Genomic DNA, 18,749 nt, shown 5'->3' on the forward strand with positions numbered 1-18,749 from the left:
TAAGTTTGCATGTGTGTAATTTGATTAGGCCTTGAGAATTATGCTAGATTGCATTGTAATTGCTAATGACACGACCAATTGATTTAGTTTGTTATTCGTAGAGACCACTAGCTTAACGATTAGGAGATAGATCTTTGATTCCAATTGATAGCTCTTGTCATTAGTCTTCACAACCATTGATTAGCATGTTGTTCCCAAGTTGTTGCAATTGTCATGATTACTTGTTGATCCCCATTCCCTAGTGTTTTATTTGTTTGGTTATTTGTTTTATTAGTTGTTAGTGTTACCTCTTCACCTCCGACTTTGACCTAGCTTAGGCGCCCAATTGAAAGCACTTGAGCATAACAGTTCCTTTGGGTTGGACCCTTGACTTACCTCTATACTTGTATTTAGGTTTGTTAAGTGTTTATAAATTTTGTTTGGCTTAGGGAGGATTAGTCAACGACCTAGTTTCCCCAAGTCACCCACCCATTTAGGAGGTCTTCTATGCCTCACTGACTGTATATTAGTTACTGGACCAGTAATATCATGAGACAAATCAACAACAGTAGAAGAATGATTATTAGAATGAGAAGAAGAGTGATCAGAAGAAGAATGGGGAACAGGACTGTCTGGAACAAGACTGTTTGGAATATTGACAGGTGGGTTGAGGTTGGGTGTGGGTTAAAATATATCTGGAACATCATTATCAAGAAAAGGAGATGGAGTGGGTGTATGGGAAGGTAAGAAGAAAGGTGTGGGTGTAGATTGAGGAGTGGCAAAAATGTGATAAGGGAAGTGTTTTTCATGAAAGTCAACATCTCTGGAAACTGAAATTTTTCTAGTGGATAAGTGAATCACCTCATAACCCTTCTGAGTAGGAGAGTAACCTACAAATACACAAGGATCAGCTCTGGGTTCAAACTTTCTTCTGTGCTGCTTTGGTGTACTAACATAACATAAACGCCCTAAAACCCTGAGATGATCAGGATTAGGTGCCTTTAATTTCCATAAAGCTTCTCATATGGAGACAGATTACCTAAGACTTGAGAAGGCATCTTGTTAATCAGATATGCTGCACACTGTATACACTCTCCCTAGAAAGATACAAGAAGCTTGGACTAGAAATAAAGAGCCCTTTCAACTTTAAGGAGATGCTTGTGTTTCCTCTCAACAACTCCATTCTGCTTTGGAGTATCACTGCAGCTGGTTTGATGCAAAATTCCTTTTCTGTTGTACAAATGTAAAACTTTTCCTTTGCAAAGCTCTTTTGCATTATCAGTTCTAATTATTTTGATTGAAACTTCAAACTACTTCTCAACAAAAGTCACAAAGTTGACTAAAATATCCACAGATTCAGTCTTGTATTTCATCAGATGTACCCAAACACTTCTTGTGTAATCATCAACAATAGTAAGAAAAATATTACAATTATTATGTGTTTTAGACTGATATGGACCCCACACATCTACATGAATTAGTTCAAAAGGATGAGTAGTCTTGATAGAACTACTAGCAAAAGACTTTCTATGTTGTTTTGCTGCAGGACAAGTACTACAAATCACTTCATTACCCAGCTGTCTACTATCTACTTTATTTTGAATCATGTTCATTTGACTAAAAGGAGCATGACCTGATCTAAGATGCAACAACTTAGCCTATTCTAAAGAAGACTGGCACACAATAACAGAAGAAGCGGAACCCTGAAGCAGAACTTGAAACAGAAGCAGCAATCCCATGAGAATCTTCTGTGAAATAGAGGCCATTTCCCACTTTACCTAGAACAAGTGGCTGAGTCAAAGAATGTTGATCCTGAATAATGCATTACTTAGTGGCAAATTGAACTATACAAACTCCATCTTGACATAACTTGTGCACAGAGATGAGATTGAGCTGAAAACTTGGAACATACAACACATTCTTCAAAGTAATGTTGTTCCCTAAAACAGCAGTTCCTATATGGGTCACCTTTACCCTTGTGCCATCAGGAATAGTTATATAACAATCCTGATCATGTGCTAACTCATATGAATCAAACATTTCCAACTTATGACACATATGGTCACTAGCTCCACTGTCTACTATCCAACCACTACTATAAGCAGAAAACAAAAGACAATAGTTACCTGCAAACATAGCATTAGCTTCCTGATTGTCTGGAATTTGATCTGTATTCTGCCTATTGAGGAAATATCTCATTTGAGTCAACTCTTCCAAGGTGAAACTAGTAGCCAACTTCATCACGTTTGCTTGCTCAGAAGATTCGGCATCATCAAAACCAGAATTCACATCAGCACAATAGCAAATCTCTTGGCAGTTGGAACTGTTTGATTCACTTTATAACTAGGTGGATAACCCTTCAATTTAAAACATCTTTCCATACTGTGACAATGCATTTGACAATGATCACAATAGTGGTTGATAGTTCTCCTACCTCCAGCAAACTTATTAGGACCATTCTGACTAAAACCTCTTCCATAACCAGAATTCTTGAAGTTCTGACCACCTCTATCATCAAATTTTCTCTTATCTGCAGCAAAGGCTATAGACTCAATAGCCTTGTCAGGCATTGCACTCAATAGCCTTTTCAGGAATTGCACTCAATGCCTTGTGCCTTTATTCTTGTAGAACCATTTTGTATGCCTAAGCCAAAGTTGGAAGACTTGGCATCATAAGAATATTAGACCTCACATTTGCATAGTTGTTAGTGAGTTTCATCAAGAATACCATTAATCTTTGATCCTGCTGTAACTTAATATACTTCCGAGTTAATGAATAAGTACAATGGCTACAAGAACAAGTAGGCAAAGGATAAAGGTTATCCAGTTCATCCCATAACTTCTTGAGATGATTGTAATACTCAGAATTGACATAAGGTCCTGAGCAGCACCTGAAATTTCTTGTTGCAGAGCATACAATTGTGCTGATGATGCATGACCAAGCCTCTCTTCAAGATATAACCATATTTCTCTTGTAGTTTCAACAAACAAAATGCTACCAACAATTTGAGGATCAAGAACAACAATAATCCAACCAATTATCATACTATTACACCTATTTCATGCCTTTAAAACTACAGCATCAGTTGGTTTAGGTAAAGAACCATCTATAAATTAAAACCCATTTTGTTCTGCAGTCAACCCTATTATCATTGACCTCTTCCACTTACCATAACCATTCCCATCAAACACATTAGACACAAGTTTCATCCCAGTACAATCAGAAGGATGTAAGCAATAACGGGAAGTAGGATCTTGATTAAGATCTAAAACTCTTTCTAAATTTGCACCCGCCATTAGTTCAACAAATTACAGAATATATATTTCATAAATTTTTCACAAATGAACAGATTCACCCAACAATTCAACTGAAGAATCAAAACAGCTCAAAAAACAACCAATTTGCAGTAACAATCAATCAAGAATCACCAGAAATTTGCTAAAAAAAATTGAAAAACAGAAGTAGTAGGATTACCAGACATCCACTATTAAAGTAGCTCAAAATTTCTTCAACAATCACCAAAACCGATTTCCTGCTCTGATACCATGTTACAAACGAACAAATGAAAGCTTAAGCTGACGGAATGAACAAACAAAGAAGAAGAAACAAGCTGATTTCCATTAATGGAGTTCGAGGTTTTTACAAAACATGAGGAAGAAATGTAGAGAGAGAAAATGAGAGAGGAAACTATTTTAGAGAGAGAAGTTTCTCATTGAATTAACAAAAATATGGGCTGAGCAACAACTTATAAATGCTCTACTATTACAAGGCTAATAACATAATTAAATGCCTGTAACTAACTTCCTTTGAGCTGGCATAAGTTTGTTATGCGATGATGACATGGTAGAGGGTATTATTTCATAAAGGGGAATGGTGGAAGTAAAGGAATATTCTATTGAAAATGTAAAAAGTAGAGAATATTGTATGGAAATAATAAAAAGTAAAGAATATTGTATGAAAAAAAGAAAAAGTATGTAATGATTTTTTGGGTTATGTGCATTTTGTATAGAACAGATAAAAAGTAAATAATGATTATAGGTTATTTTTAGAAACATACACAACATTTTGGGACACCCAAAAAGGAATACGGGCACGAAATTATTGGACGGAGGGAGTACTTACTATGTGTTGAAACCCATTGTAGCCCACTTGTGAGTGTCCCACATTAGAGAAAGAGGAGAGATAGTTTCACTTTATAAGGTATAGGAGTATCTTCTACTATTTTCAATTGGTTTTATTATGGAAACTTCTAAGCCTTATTTGTGGACCAAACTCTCATCCTCCTTGTTCGGGTTGCCCAAACCTATTTCATATTATCTCAAAAATTTAACACTATGATATGTATCAGAATATGTGTGATCTTCTAATGTCATAAAAGCACAATTATTTGAAATCTACAAGAATAATGCAAGTGTTAAAGAATTTTGAATAATGTCGTTTAGTAATGCTCAAGAAGGAACCTAAGAATAAAGCCATCGCCTACGTTTTAAATGAGCTTTTTTATCAAAATCAATAAGACAATTAGTGATGAAAACGATGATTTATGAAAGTTTGAAGGTAGTTAGTGTCTCTCATATTCTTTAATTTAATTATTTGGCACAACTCACATATGATAGCACACATCATGGACTTTAACAAATTATTGTGATTAATATATCACTATAAATTTTGTGCATTATATGTCACCACGATCAATTATTGATTTTAAATTGGCGATAATTGTTGCATGGACTTGCATCAACAACACATTATACACGAACAACCCCCACCCTAACTATAATAGATTAAACAAGTGAGCTAAGATGCTCATATTAGAGCTGGAAAAACAAATTTTTGAGTTGGGTACTTGGGTTTGTTCTTGGCGTTGTGTCGATTTTGGATAATTTATTACATAAATCAAAAAGAAAATATTGACTTATAACACCACAAATTTCTTAAAAAATGAATTATAAAAATATAAATAAATAAATAAATAAATAAATAAATAATAAATAAATAAAAAATTATTGGATTTCACTACCACTTAATGGAATTTTAGATAAAATTCATTAGTGGGACCCTTTCTAGACACGTGTCAATAAGACATTGGTTTTAAAAATAAATAAATAAAATAAAAAACTCTAAACCCTAACCTAGCCACCAGCTCACCACTGGCAGTTGTGACCCCACTGCCGCCAACCCAACCCCAGTTGCCGGAACCCCTTGCCTCCACCTTGACCATCGAAACCAGCCCAAACACCACCCTTAAAACCGACGACTCCACCTTTCCCCCCTTCCCCCTCCCCGAATACCAGCCCAACCTCTTCAAACCATCGTGAAAACCATCTAGCCCCTTCTCCCCCTCCTCGAAATTAAAACCAACCCTAGCCTTACCCTTCACCCTCAAGACAGACGAAATCAACCTTCAAATCCCTAGAATGGTCGATATCGCGGTGAGACAAAGGGCAGGGGTGGCTTTCGCCGTCGTCGGTTAAGGGTTTGTGGTGTGGGGTTTCCACCGATTGGTGGGATTTGCAGGGGGGCTATGATGGGCGGGGGGTGATGGCCGGTGATTTCGACAGTGAAGGAGGGGGTTCTAGTAGGTGGGGTTGGATTGCCGCCAGCGGTGGGGTCATGGATGGCGGTGGTGGGCTAGTGGCTGGGATAGGGTTAGGGTTTTTTTCTTTTCTTTTTTTTTTTAATTTTCTTTTTATTTATCATTTTTAAAAACCAATGTCTTTTTGACACGTGTTCAGAGTGGGTTGCACTAACGGATTCCATCCAAAAATCGTTTAAGTGGAGGTAAAATCCTTTTTTTTTTTTTTTTTTTTTTAGATAAATTAAGGGAAAATCGTCTGCGTTGGTTTGGACATGTAAGACGGAGACCCGAGGGTGCACCGGTGCGAAGAGTGGAAGAGTGGGACCATGGAGGGATTAAACGAGGAAGAGGGAGACCAAAGATGACTTGGTTGGAAGGAGTGAGGAAGGATATGAAGTGCATGGATTTACGTGAGGATGAAGTTTTGGATCGTAAGGGATGGAGGAGAAAGATTTATGTTGATGACTACACGGAATAATCAAATTTGGTTCATGTTAGCCGACCCCACTTTTGGGATTAAGGCTTTGATTGATTGATTGATTGATTGATTTTGTAATGTTACAATAAAAGTTTTATATTTTATGGTGTTATAATCCATTCTCTTTTACTATTTTGTGGTATTATTTTACAAAATTTCCTATCAAAAAACTTAAAAATATTTGCATATTATCACAAATGTATATAATCGGTAGGTTAAGATTGATTCACATATTCTGTTTAGGTCTGATTTAAGGGTCTGTTCTGATTGAATGAATTAAATTGAAATGAACTGTATTGAGAGAAGGAAATTAAAAACTGGAGTGAACTGAAATGAAAATAATTTGAAGAGAACATGCCCGATTATTATTGTATTAGTATTACTACCTTGGTCAAGGAAAAAACTGTGGCAAACCATGGGCGATATACCGTGGGGCGTTGGCTTAATCTGACATTATTCTTCTCCACCACACAACTATCAAACTATCTGGTTTGGTGGCTAAAATACGCAACGATATAAATTACAAAATGCCAATTAAATTAAATTAAATGAAATAAAATTAAAAAGAAAAGGCAACAGATTTGGCGTGAATATCTTAATTACTCATCATTGATATGACATGGCGGAAAAAGACAAAATAAAAGTGGCTTGATAAATGGTGCCAGAATAGTGTTCCTGATCCTTACCACACCAGATAAGAACTCTCTAGATTCTCTTTTAAGTCATGTGTTTTATTTTTATTTATTTTTGGACTTTGATTCCATTAATTTCCTTACTTTTGGAATTTTATTTTTCAGAATTTCTTATCCATGCAAAACAACCAAGGGCCCCACCTTAAACACTTGTGGACACATGATTTTCAACAACCTTATTCTGGGTCCCATTACACGTGAAATACTCATCATTTAACTTATTTTATTTTATTTTATTTTATTTTATTTTTAATTAAGGTTAACCACAGCTTTAGCCTTTAATAACAAGTTTTTTTTTTTTTAAAGTGAATCAAGTCTTGTGCTTCATTATAAAACAAAAAAATGAATCAAGTCTTGGTTGGAAAATTCAGATCAGGTCACTAGGGTCGGTTGAGTCTGCTGGGTTTATTTTGGATTTGATTGTTTGAGTCATCCTAAAATATTTTGTCCTTACAAAATGAAATTTAGATCATGTCACTTTCGGATTGGGTCAAAATTTGATGAAGTACCTCTACTCAGAGCCATCTTTCATTAATTAAACATTAATATTCTTAAACTACGATAGTTTAACTATTGCGTATTTGCGTTTATTAATACATAATTTAACTAAAGGTTTGAAAAGTTAATATATTAAAAAATAATTTAATAACATTCAAATTAGGTAAACTTTTGGTTGAGGCAGACTCACATAAGTCCACCATCTTCATTCTCCTTCTTCTCCTTTCTCTCTCCTCCCGCCCATCAATGGCGGCCAGATCCTCCGCCACTCTCCCGCCCATCAATGGCGGCCAGATCCTCCCAACTTACCGGCGATGAAGAATGATCAGATATAACTTGTTTTGGCGATCAATGCTTCGAATTCGGAGTTTCGAGATGATATGGAGAATGACCAGATCCGTGCTTCTACTTTGTTGAGTTTGGGGAGTTCGAATTCTATAGATGATGGTCGAGATAAGGAGGATTTTGGTGAGGCGGCTTTGTCGAGGCGGTTTTGGGTGAATTTGATTAATTTGATTTTGTAAAATTTGATCATGGAATTGTTAATTGATGATGAAATGTAGGAGTTTGTTAGGGATGATGTGAAATCTGAGGGTTGAGGAGAGATAAAATATTATAGTCATGGAAGAAGAAGAAGGTCGGTGATGAAGGAGAAAATAATGTCAGGTATTAGATGTTTATTGTTTGGTATTAAATGTTTATTGTCAGGTATTAGATTAGTATTGTCAGGTATTAGATTAGTATTGTCAGGTATTAGATTAATATTAATTGGTTTAATATTTGTCAGAAATTATAAATTTTAGTCAACAACAAGATTATTTTAGTCAGGAATAAGATAATTTTTATCATGAATAAAACAAAATTATCGATTTTATAAAATATTGATGCGCGGGCTTTGATCGGGTTTCTCAGACCCGCGCCTTTTTGTTGCTGAGTCCAGTCTCACATGAGTCCGTTCTACGCAAAACCTTCTCTTCAAATTAGGACCTGTTCACATTTACTGAGCTAAAGTGAACTGATTGGAGCTGAACTGAAATGAGATGAAATGAATATTTTATGAGAGAAGGAAAGTAGGAGCTGAACTGATTGAAGCTGAACTGAAATGAAATTAAGCTGAAATGAACAGGCCTTTAGTTGACACATTTTTACTATTGCCACTATTTACAATTTCTATTTTGACTACCTTTTGTGATTTATAGATAAAAATAAAATACAGACTTGATCATGGGTCGGGCCTAAGCTAAAAAAATTGTCTCGGGTCGAGGCTTTGAGCCAGGCCCAAGTTTGCAGTAAGAAATTTGTGCCCAACCCTACTATTTCAAGCCAAAAAGGGATGGCTTTCGGACCATTTTCAGCCCGAACTAAAATGTAAGCTTAAAAAAAAAAAGAAATTAGGTTATCCAAATCCCCAAAAAATTAATTAATTACTGTAATTTAAATCAAGTCACGCTAGCTTAAAGATAAAAAATAAATACTCCAGTTTTTAAAGTTAAAACACATCAACTATATGAAACAAATGAGGTACGGGTATGCATTGTGGTTATCAAATTATTAATTTTTCCACATCTAAAAAAAAAAAAAAAAAAAAAAAAAAAATATTAATTAATACTCTGGAGTATTGTAATAAAATTAGGTAATTTTATTTAAGACGCTTCCTATTAGTCTTTGTTAAAGATAAGTGAACCTTCATATTGGTCACGCGCCCAGAAAAAATGACAAAAATGCCCTTATAGCATCCTTTAAAAGGCAATGCTATGATCATTGCAAATTATATGTCCTTTCTCTGAACTTCGAAACTTACAGAAAAGTACAAAGTAAGAGATCCGAGAAGGAAAGAGAGCTAAATATGTTGGGAGTGTTCAGCAGCTCAGTAGTGTCACCCCCGGAGGAGCTTGTGGCTGCTGGAAGTCGGACGCCTTCGCCGAAGACGAAGGCGACCGAGCTCGTTAGCCGCTTCCTTGCCGGAAACACCGCCGCTATCTCGGCTCAGATTGGGGATTTTGCTCACTTAGCCTTCTCTCATGAAAGAGAATCTCTTCTCCGGCCTAGGTATATATGTTTGCTTTCAAATTTTCATTTTGGGTTCTTATTCAATATTCATAGCTCTACTCTCATTTTTTGAGGGACAAAATCGTAATATTTTGGGATAAAAATGGGTAGAACCGCTAACACCAGTAAAATCACTGATGGTGGGTTGACAGTTTTACATATAAACATTGCAAAAATACCTTATTTAATTACAAATTTGCCACTAGATAAACAAGTGATGGTTGATGTTTTTAATTGTATTTTCTCTTATTAAATTTGCATTCAGCTTAAGATATCTCTTTTTCTTATAGTTTAATTAAAGCTAAAGTAAATTATAAGAGTAGATTATAATTGTTCGATCTCAAGTCTTTGATATCAATCATATCACCAATGACTTAATTGGCTAAATTAATTGACATAGGTGATCAAGCACATACTAAAAGTTGAATAGGAAAGTTGTGACTTATGAGTGGGTGTAGATCGCAAAATTAAATAGGAAACTAAATAAAAGGCCCATATTATTATTATTATTATTATTATTATTATTATTATTATTATTATTATTATTATTATTATTATTATTATTATTATTATTATTATTATTATTATTATTATTATTATTATTTTTGAATAACATTACTATTATTATTATTATTAGTAATATTTTCTATTTAATTTATAATTTTCAATGCTAATTTAGAGTTTATTAACTTTGGCCCGATCCACTTGGGTAACATACAAAACTTGATTATTTTATTCGGGCTATTACCCTTTTGTCCAACCCAGCCCGATAAGGAGTTAAGTTGGATTTGGTAATAGATTTATGGCCTAAAGATTACTCCCGCCGTCCCTTTTTTACATTTTTTTTGTAAAATTATACGAGAATTATGAAACTTGAAATAAAACAAAAAACAATAAAACAAACTACAACGGGAATTACAAGACATTAATTGATGTTTTTGAGTAAAACAAAGATAGAATAATATTTAATGTTGCAAATGTCATCAATCCTTTGAAAAGAAAAATGACTAATAATATTTTATGATGGAAAAAAATGATCAATTATTTTCATCTAAATTGATGCACATGGATTCTGAAAATAAGAGTGAGAATTAGAAAATAAGAGTGAGAAAATAGAGAAAGCATTAATTACAAAATAGAAAAATAGGAGTAATTTGGGATATTTGGTAAAAATTTACTTACTAAAAAAGGAAAGTAGGAATATAATTTTAAAATACCCAAAAAGAAAAGCAAGAATGTAAAAAAAGAACGGAGGGAGTACATTGGTTTGACTCTAAATCCAAAGGTTGGTTTCTTGACAAATATTGGAGTAATTATTTTTTAGCACTCTTAAGAAAGTTGCGTAAACAAAGTTTCAAAAAAAAGTTGCGTAAATAACACATTTCTCCAAGTATTGCCGTAATAAAATGTACTTGTAGTACTTAACTTCATTCCTTCAAAACAATAAAATCTCAAATAATTACTGTATGTTCTTACATACATTGACGGCTTTAATGTTAATCGTGTTTATATACTCCTTTTTAACCAATTTTGATGATTTGTATACTCTACTTTAACCAATTTATTTCAATTTATACTTTTATAATAATTATTTATAATTTATATATTGATAATTAAAGATAGTATTGCAATACTCCCTCTATTTTTTTTTAAGTGTCTCATAGTAACATATCATGCATGCCGATGCAAAACTTTTAGCAATAATATCTTATTTATCATTAATTATAAATTATAATAATTAAATATTAATATTTTACTTATTGAGATAATTTCAACAATTACCCACAACACTATAATTTTTCGTATAATTTACAAATATTAGTTAAAGTATATTTAATAAATAGTGCCAAAATTCAAATAAAACACTTAAAAACAAAGAGAGTAATTAATAGAGTACAACTATTTTGAAAAGGAAATTTTTATAGAATTATAGATATGTCATAACTCATACTGACGTGTAACTCAAAAATGGATTGATTGATTTCATAAACATAAATATGGATTGATTTTTGACAGAAAAGGTTGACGTGGTGATAACACCGTATTCATCGTCGTATCATATTACTCCGTATATATCACTGACACTGACAGGGCCGTATCTGGCCCGGGGCAGCCGCCCAGGGCCCCAAAATCCGAAGCCCATATATGTATTAAACACACACAAAAAAACATAAAATAAAAAATACAATCCGTAATTAATTATGCAACATTTTCACTTGCCAGTTAATCAATTCATTGATTTCATTCCCTTTAATACTCCGTAATCCTCTCACATTAATATTCTTCCTTGAAAATAGCTCCTCCATTTTGGGAAGTTGCAATTGCCAAATTAATTTCCCTAATCTAACCAAATTTCAATTATTTATATCTTTACCTTTATTTTTCTGATTTTTTGAACTTCCTTCACAACTTAATTCTCAAAAGTTGATTTCTTCCGTAAATGTTCTTTGCAATCAATTTTCAATGGGATTTTCCTACGAGTACTAATTTTCCTATAAAATTTTACTCTATCAATTTTCTTAAACAGTTTTTTCCATTTGTTTCTATAATTTTTTCACCAGTTTTATAAATTTAGGCAGCAGCCATTAATTATCCTAAAATCATTGATAAATTCTTTCATTTTTTTTTCAGAAATTAAAAGTTTTAATTTTAGATGAAATTATACATGTATACGAATTATAATGTTTGATTTATAATAAATTATCAATGTGTCAGATTTATATTTTCTTTGAATTATGATGTATGATTTTGAATTATCAAATTGTCAAATGTTGCTTACGGGCTTACTGCTCTACCGCTTCTACATGAATTTTTAGTAATATGCTTTTTTATAAATTAAACGTATTATTCAATTATACTGAATTTATGTTATTGTACTTAAAATTTCATAACATTGGATTAAGTATTACAGTACTCCGTACTGAATAGTTAAATTTTTTTTGCATACCCAATTTTTTCCTTCAACAAATTCAATCGTTAGTTAATTAGGGCCCCATTTTTTTTCCCGCCCCTAGGCCACCACAATCTCAGAAACGGGCCTGGACACTGAAGTGACTACTGTCATACGGAGTACATTATTCTTAATTTCTTACGATTTGGCTGCTGACAAAATTGTTGTTTGCGTGATTATTTATTTATTTATTTTTTTTTTTTTTTTTTGCTTCAGTTAATAAAAAAAGTAAACATGAAATAAACCTAATAATATCCATATAGCTACGAATACATTATTTCTGATAAATTAATTAATTATCAAAGTTTTAAAAATTTGACTCAAAAAATAAAGTGCTATGGATATAAGGGAATAGTGGATTATGTTAATTGTTAAAGTCAATAAATTACTTAAAACTAGGTGCCTCTAAATCTGTATCATATTGAAAAAATGAAGGAAAAATTTTCGCAAACAAAGAGATGGAGGTATATACTACGAATATAAATCATTGTTTAATTATCTATTGTTTTTTCAATGAACAAATAATAATAATGTTAACGAACGCTCTCGGGGCGTTAGATAATCCTTTAAAATATTACTTAAAATGTTATTAATTTGGGAATGCATGCCAAAATCTCATGTCGATCGGTGTAATTAATGTTTATTTTAAGTTAATATTCCTACTTTTAGTTTTCCTATTAAACGCCTTCGGAGCATTCGTTAGCAATAATAATAATAATAATAATAATAATAATAAATCGTGGATGTTTACTAATGCGTTATTTTAATTATGAATATCTTTAATTACATATTAATAAAAAAAAAAAAAAAAGTTGAATAATACCAAAATATTAAATGGAAAGAAAAATAGAAATAGGGGGAGGGAGGGGGGGGGGGGGGGGGGGTGCGGTTAGATTATGGTGAAATAATTTATAATGAATGCTTGTGTGAGAGAGATAGATTGTGGCCGCGGTGGGGCTCTAACTTTTGATATTGGAAATAATAATGTATTTAGATAACAATGGATCATTTCTCAGTTAATTGTAGGATAAATATAAAAAGGGATCTGTCTCTAAATAATAGTCTTTTATGGGCAAATTTTAGATCCAAAATGTTCACCCCATTTGCTTTTTTCAATAACCATTAATATTAATTTTTACCAAAATTTCCTTCAATTTGCAACAATATTTTTGCAAATTTAACTTTTCCATATAAATTTTGTTTTTCCATGTACTTTATTACTTTCTCTCTCTACTTTTTTGCATACCCAATGTCAATTTACTTTTTCAATGTACTTTTACTATTTTTATTTGTATTAATTAATTGTTGTGAAAAATGTCCATAAGAAACTATCAAAAGGGGACAGAGAGAATATAAAATAGACAAAATATAAGTTTCCACGTTCAATTCTAAAATTCGCGCAGTAGCCTTAAATGGAATAACCTTATCTCTTAGATGATAGTATGAGATAAAATCATGAAGAAATAAAGAGATCACTCATAAGTCAAAACAAAATCTTGTTTCTATATCGATGACTATAACTCTACAAGAATTAAACCGCTAACCTCATGGCTAAAAATTTTACTTATCTAGACTTTATTAATATGACATACTACCAATTCCTTTTTTAAGATTTTAGGACTATGGAAGTTTGGAAACTTTGGTTATACATAAGTTGTCTAGCAATTTTTCGGACACAATCATATGATCCTATAAAATAAAAATTGACGCAGATTGACCAAACTAGAAACCTTGTGTGACTTATATTCAATAATTAATTTATTAACATACATTATTTTTTTTTCTTTTTTTTTTTTTTGAAACCCCATGACATATTAGTTGCCATAAACGCAAACATGACCCAATTAGAATAAACTTTTTTTTTTTTTATCACACTTGGACAAACTATGAAGCAAAAATTTAATCAGTTAAATATGAGTCAAATTGTTTGGATCGTACTTAATCAAGCCTTATTGGAGCTAAGTAACCTGTTTATCTTTAAATTGCTTATCTAACTTTGAAATGTAGATGAGATTTTAAACATCATTATTAAAATTAAGAACACTTTTTAAAGTTAGGTAAGATGTTGATACTTGATAGGATGCTTACCTTTACTACTTACCCATTTACTTGTAGTCTTTCTTTTTCCCCTTAAATTCTTCCTGTCTCTCATTGTGTTGGATGAATGAAGAAGTTTAGTGAAATACTTATAACAGAATACCTTCTTTTTTTTTTTTTTTTTTTTTTTTTGGATTTATGAGTCTACTAGAGTTGCATTTTTAATTTTGTACATTTCTAAATTTAACATTGTTCTTGCAAATCTACTTCCTTTTTTTCCAAGCAATACAATTTTTATTGTATACTTTTCACACCATTTTCAATTCAATATTTAAGAACAAAAACAATTTCAAATATGTTTTATAAGAAGAAAACTGATACTTCTAAGAGTTGAATATAAGGAGCTAGAAGTTAAAATTAATGGAATATAATATATTATTTATAACATCTACGAAGTATATACTTGTCAGCTTGTCATGTATTTCGTTCTGATCAATTAATCCATACCAGATATGAAAGATTTTTAAAGCTTATTTGCAGAATAAGAATTCATTACCCACATATATTAGAATTCTTAAAAAGTTGAATGCATGGACCACAAAATTTCTATATATTTATTATTAATTATTAATTATTACTAGACAAAAGAGTATATACTTTGATTCTTGGTTCCTTAATACAGAATATGTACTACGTATATGAATTCTAAGTACATCCAACTGTTTCTACAATATAATCCTGCTTTTACAGAATATTACGCCCATGTTTCATAAAGATGGTTACACTTTGAAATTCGACACTATTTACGAACTCAACTTTGACTAATACTTATGATTCATGCTGGTGGAAAAATAGTCCTGAAAAAGTGTTAGATAATTTGTCTCTATATTTATATTTGAAACATCAGATATCTTCTTATATTTCACTGGTCAAAGTCTTACATTGTCAATCATAAACAACTTAAGTGTAACCGTTTTAATGTAAAGGGGCAACCTCATCAAATTTCAATAATGCTAACTAGCAAATCTTATATCTTATATGCATAAAATTTCAGGTCATTTGCCGCGAAAGATGAGATATTCTGCTTATTTGAAGGAGCACTACACAATCTAGGCAGTCTAAACCAACATTATGGACTATCAAAGACAGCCAATGAATCAGTTTTGATCATTGAAGCATACAAGGCACTTCGTGATCGAGCTCCACACCCTACAAACCATGTTATAGGCCACCTCGATGGAGACTTCTCCTTCATTGTCTTCGACAAGTCTACCTCCACCTTGTTTGTGGCATCGGTGTGTATACTACGTACATCCAAATATATGTATATAGCAACCCGATTATTAAGAATTGTAATAGACTTGTGACATCTATCGATCTTTTGTTGCAGGACCAATCCGGTAAAGTTCCTCTATACTGGGGAATCACTTGTGATGGGTACGTCGCCTTCGCTAATGATGCAGACTTGCTTAAAGGTTCTTGTGGCAAGTCACTTGCTTCTTTCCCTCAAGGTAGGTGCTTGAGTATGACTTGTTTAGATTGCGATAGATATCGAACCCACCCTAACTATTAAATTGACTATGGAACCCTGAGAACACTCTTCTGGTACAAAATATTGGATAATATAGGTTGAAAATGGACCAATAATATGTTCATATAAAGACTAATAAACAAAACTAAAGTATAATAAATTAATAATATATCGAGTGAAAATGAAGAAATCTAGTCTCACGACTAACATGTACTTACACAGCTACCAGCTACTACCTCAACTAATTTTACTAAACATATTTTTATCGTAATATATATACAAGTTTACGTATTACTTTATACATAATACTACTGTCACACTTGTTTTGCAGGGTGTTTCTTCTCCACTGCCATAGGAGAATTAAGAAGCTATGAGAATCCTAAGCACAAGGTTACTGCTGTTCCTGCTACTGATGAAGAGATGTGGGGTGCTACATTCAAGGTAATCAAATGATCACGTAAACTTAATTTAAACAAAATATATGTGCGTTCATACTTCATAGTAGTGAGTTAGTGAAAAGCATACTAATCAAATTAAAGTGTGTTAGGATCAAAGTCTTGTTGACTTACACAAAGCAAACATTCTAATTAATTAAAAGGCAATCAAAAAAATATGATTTGAGTTAATATTTAGTTTATCACAGAATTTGTGAATGCACCTAATCTGAAGTACTTTAATCACTTATAATCTTAATTTGAGCGTTAAAAAACTTAAAAGTTGACTTGTTAAAATCATTGTTAACATAAAGACGGAATTGGAGAAAATGGCTTAGTCTTATACTAATCACAACAATATATATGTTCATAGTACACAATATTGACCTAGCTTGTCTAAAACTCCTAAAAGACATATTTACTAAATTAAAGATAACTATACAATAATATATTAACAACCAACCGACTTTCAAATCAAATTAGTACGTCGTAAAGAGAGATGAAGTAAGTTTACAAGACTTAAATGATTCTAAATCTATAATAATACTAGGTTAGCTTTGTTCGAAACGAAATAATGTTAAGAAAATCACTGTTTTGTAGGGATCTTTCATTATTTATACATTGATTAACATTGGATCCCTTGATTTGCACTCGACAAATCACAATAATGTAAATAATTGATTGTGTATGTCCAAAAGCCACATCTAAGAAGTTATAGCCACAAATATAAGTTTTATACTATTGAGTTAATAAGACACATGATTGGATATTTGGATGATGTTTTCAGGTTGAAGGGCCAGCAGTATTGGCAGCCACAAAATAGGATTGTCACTCCAAATTCGGTGCCTTCACATTCAGATCAATTTGCTATCATCCAACATTTAATTTGTAGTCACTAAATTTGTGGTATAGGGATGCCATGTACAGATGATGTCTAATTAGAGTCAGGGTCGGGTGGCCGGGCAGGCGGGCCAGCTCGGGCGGGTCGAGTTTTTGTGATACTTAAGTTTATCATTATTGTTTGTAATGTGTGGCTTTATCATTGTAAGATTTTCTGTCTAGGGTAATATATTCTACTTTTTATTTGTGGTAAGGTCTAGGGTAGTACTTGGTATGATGCGTTGTAAAAAAAAAAAAAAAAGAAAAGAAAAAGAAAAACATGGTAAGATAAACTTATTGGTGTCCCATGTAATGTAGTACTCATAATATCACTATGCATAGCTACATTAGCTACTACATGTGATTTTAATAAATTTCGCCAAAAAAGTTGATGTTATTATTTTCTTCCATTTCTTATTTATTGTGTATTGCATGGTTTTTAAACGAATTAATGAAGAACTTCATACTGTCATGATATATGAATTTAAGTGGGAGACTTGTAATTGAACTATATAAATTTGTGTTGTTTTGATGAAGACTACATCACTCATTATTTCTTCAACAACGGTGGTGAACTACAAGACTTTTTTACATCTAAATGACAAAATTGGCCAAGTATATGAAGGGAAAAAAAAAAATTGATGAAAGAATGTGTGAATGTGTGATGATGGAGGGGTTGAAGATCCATTGAATAAACACAATCTAGTTCTTGATATCTAGGATTGTAGGTAATTAGAATTGTGAACTGAAGATTTAGGTAAGTGAAATAGGAGGAGACTTGAGAGATTTCCGAAGGTGTAGGGAGAAAAAAGGGATCCACTTTTAATAATTCAAGCAATTAACATTTTAAAGTAACCGACTTTTAAAGAGGAATTAATTGTAGTTGGCTGAATTTAGATTTGAGTATCAAAATGGACAGAAAAAAAAAAAAAAAAAAAAAAAGAAGTGTTCAAAAGGTAAAAATAACCTAAATACTAGTCCCAAATTGGTTAGTTTTAATTCTTTTGAAAGGCGAATTTATTTAATGTTGATGATCATTCATTATAACTTTATAGTTGATATTAGTTGGTAATAATTATTGATAAGAAAAAGGAAATATTTAGGTGTGGACAAGTTTAATGATGAACATTGTGATGAGGCAAATTGTATCAAGCCCGTCTTTTGGGCGGTCCAAGAGGACATATAGAACATAAGTCACCTAAATAAATGTGGCCTCCAAATTTTGTTACTCGTACATACTTTTTCCGTTTCTTTTTAGTTGAAACGTTTCTTTATTCACGTTTGTCAATGTACAACTTTAATCATTCAATCTTTAGTTATCGATAAGTAAAAAATTATGAAAATTTGACATATTGAAAATATATATCGTGAAGAATCTAACAAGATCTCACATGACTATATTTGCATTACGTATAAAGCACAAAACACGATCAAAGGCGACTGTGTGAATATTGCTAAAGTCAAAACGTGTCAAAAAAAAAAAACGGAGGTAGTATATATTAAACTTTGGCATTAAAATACACAAGATGTAAATTGTAGTTACAAGACTTACAGCAACAACTAGACTACTGGATCGGGTTGAATTTTGGACGGAAAGCCATTAGATCGATCCTGCAAGGCTATTTTTGATGGGCCTAATATTTG

At 32.2% G+C, this 18,749-nt stretch overlaps 2 protein-coding genes across 2 annotated transcripts; one reads left to right on the plus strand and one right to left on the minus strand.

The window, feature by feature from the left end:
• Positions 1–2,622: 2,622 nt before the first annotated feature.
• Positions 2,623–3,275, minus strand: LOC145580913 (uncharacterized). Its single transcript, XM_081637996.1, has 3 exons — positions 3,136–3,275; positions 2,851–3,033; positions 2,623–2,767 (listed from the first exon to the last, which is right to left on the minus strand). Exons 1-3 carry the CDS (start codon positions 3,273–3,275, stop codon positions 2,623–2,625), a joined length of 468 nt encoding a protein of 155 aa, XP_081494122.1.
• A 5,715-nt stretch (positions 3,276–8,990) lies between these two features.
• LOC145583025 (stem-specific protein TSJT1-like) lies at positions 8,991–17,502 on the plus strand. Its single transcript, XM_081640129.1, has 5 exons — positions 8,991–9,274; positions 15,316–15,556; positions 15,652–15,772; positions 16,124–16,233; positions 17,014–17,502. Exons 1-5 carry the CDS (start codon positions 9,072–9,074, stop codon positions 17,047–17,049), a joined length of 711 nt encoding a protein of 236 aa, XP_081496255.1. The 5' UTR covers positions 8,991–9,071; the 3' UTR covers positions 17,050–17,502.
• The last annotated feature ends 1,247 nt before the right edge of the window (positions 17,503–18,749 follow it).

Source organism: Chenopodium album, chromosome 15 (genome assembly GCF_948465745.1).
Source record: "Chenopodium album chromosome 15, dcCheAlbu1.1, whole genome shotgun sequence".
Lineage (NCBI taxonomy): Eukaryota > Viridiplantae > Streptophyta > Magnoliopsida > Caryophyllales > Amaranthaceae > Chenopodium > Chenopodium album.

Coding starts and splice junctions, on each gene's coding strand:
- LOC145580913 (XM_081637996.1), bottom strand. CDS start 3,275: ATGGCGGGTGCAAATTTAGAAAGAGTTTTAGATCTTAATCAAGATCCT. Junction 3,034..3,135: donor GGTTATGGTAAGTGGAAGAG/GTCAATGATAAT, acceptor GGCATGAAATAG/GTGTAATAGTATGATAATTG. Junction 2,768..2,850: donor GGTGCTGCTCAGGACCTTAT/GTCAATTCTGAG, acceptor TTGTTCTTGTAG/CCATTGTACTTATTCATTAA.
- LOC145583025 (XM_081640129.1), top strand. CDS start 9,072: ATGTTGGGAGTGTTCAGCAGCTCAGTAGTGTCACCCCCGGAGGAGCTT. Junction 15,557..15,651: donor CCACCTTGTTTGTGGCATCG/GTGTGTATACTA, acceptor CTTTTGTTGCAG/GACCAATCCGGTAAAGTTCC. Junction 15,773..16,123: donor ACTTGCTTCTTTCCCTCAAG/GTAGGTGCTTGA, acceptor CTTGTTTTGCAG/GGTGTTTCTTCTCCACTGCC.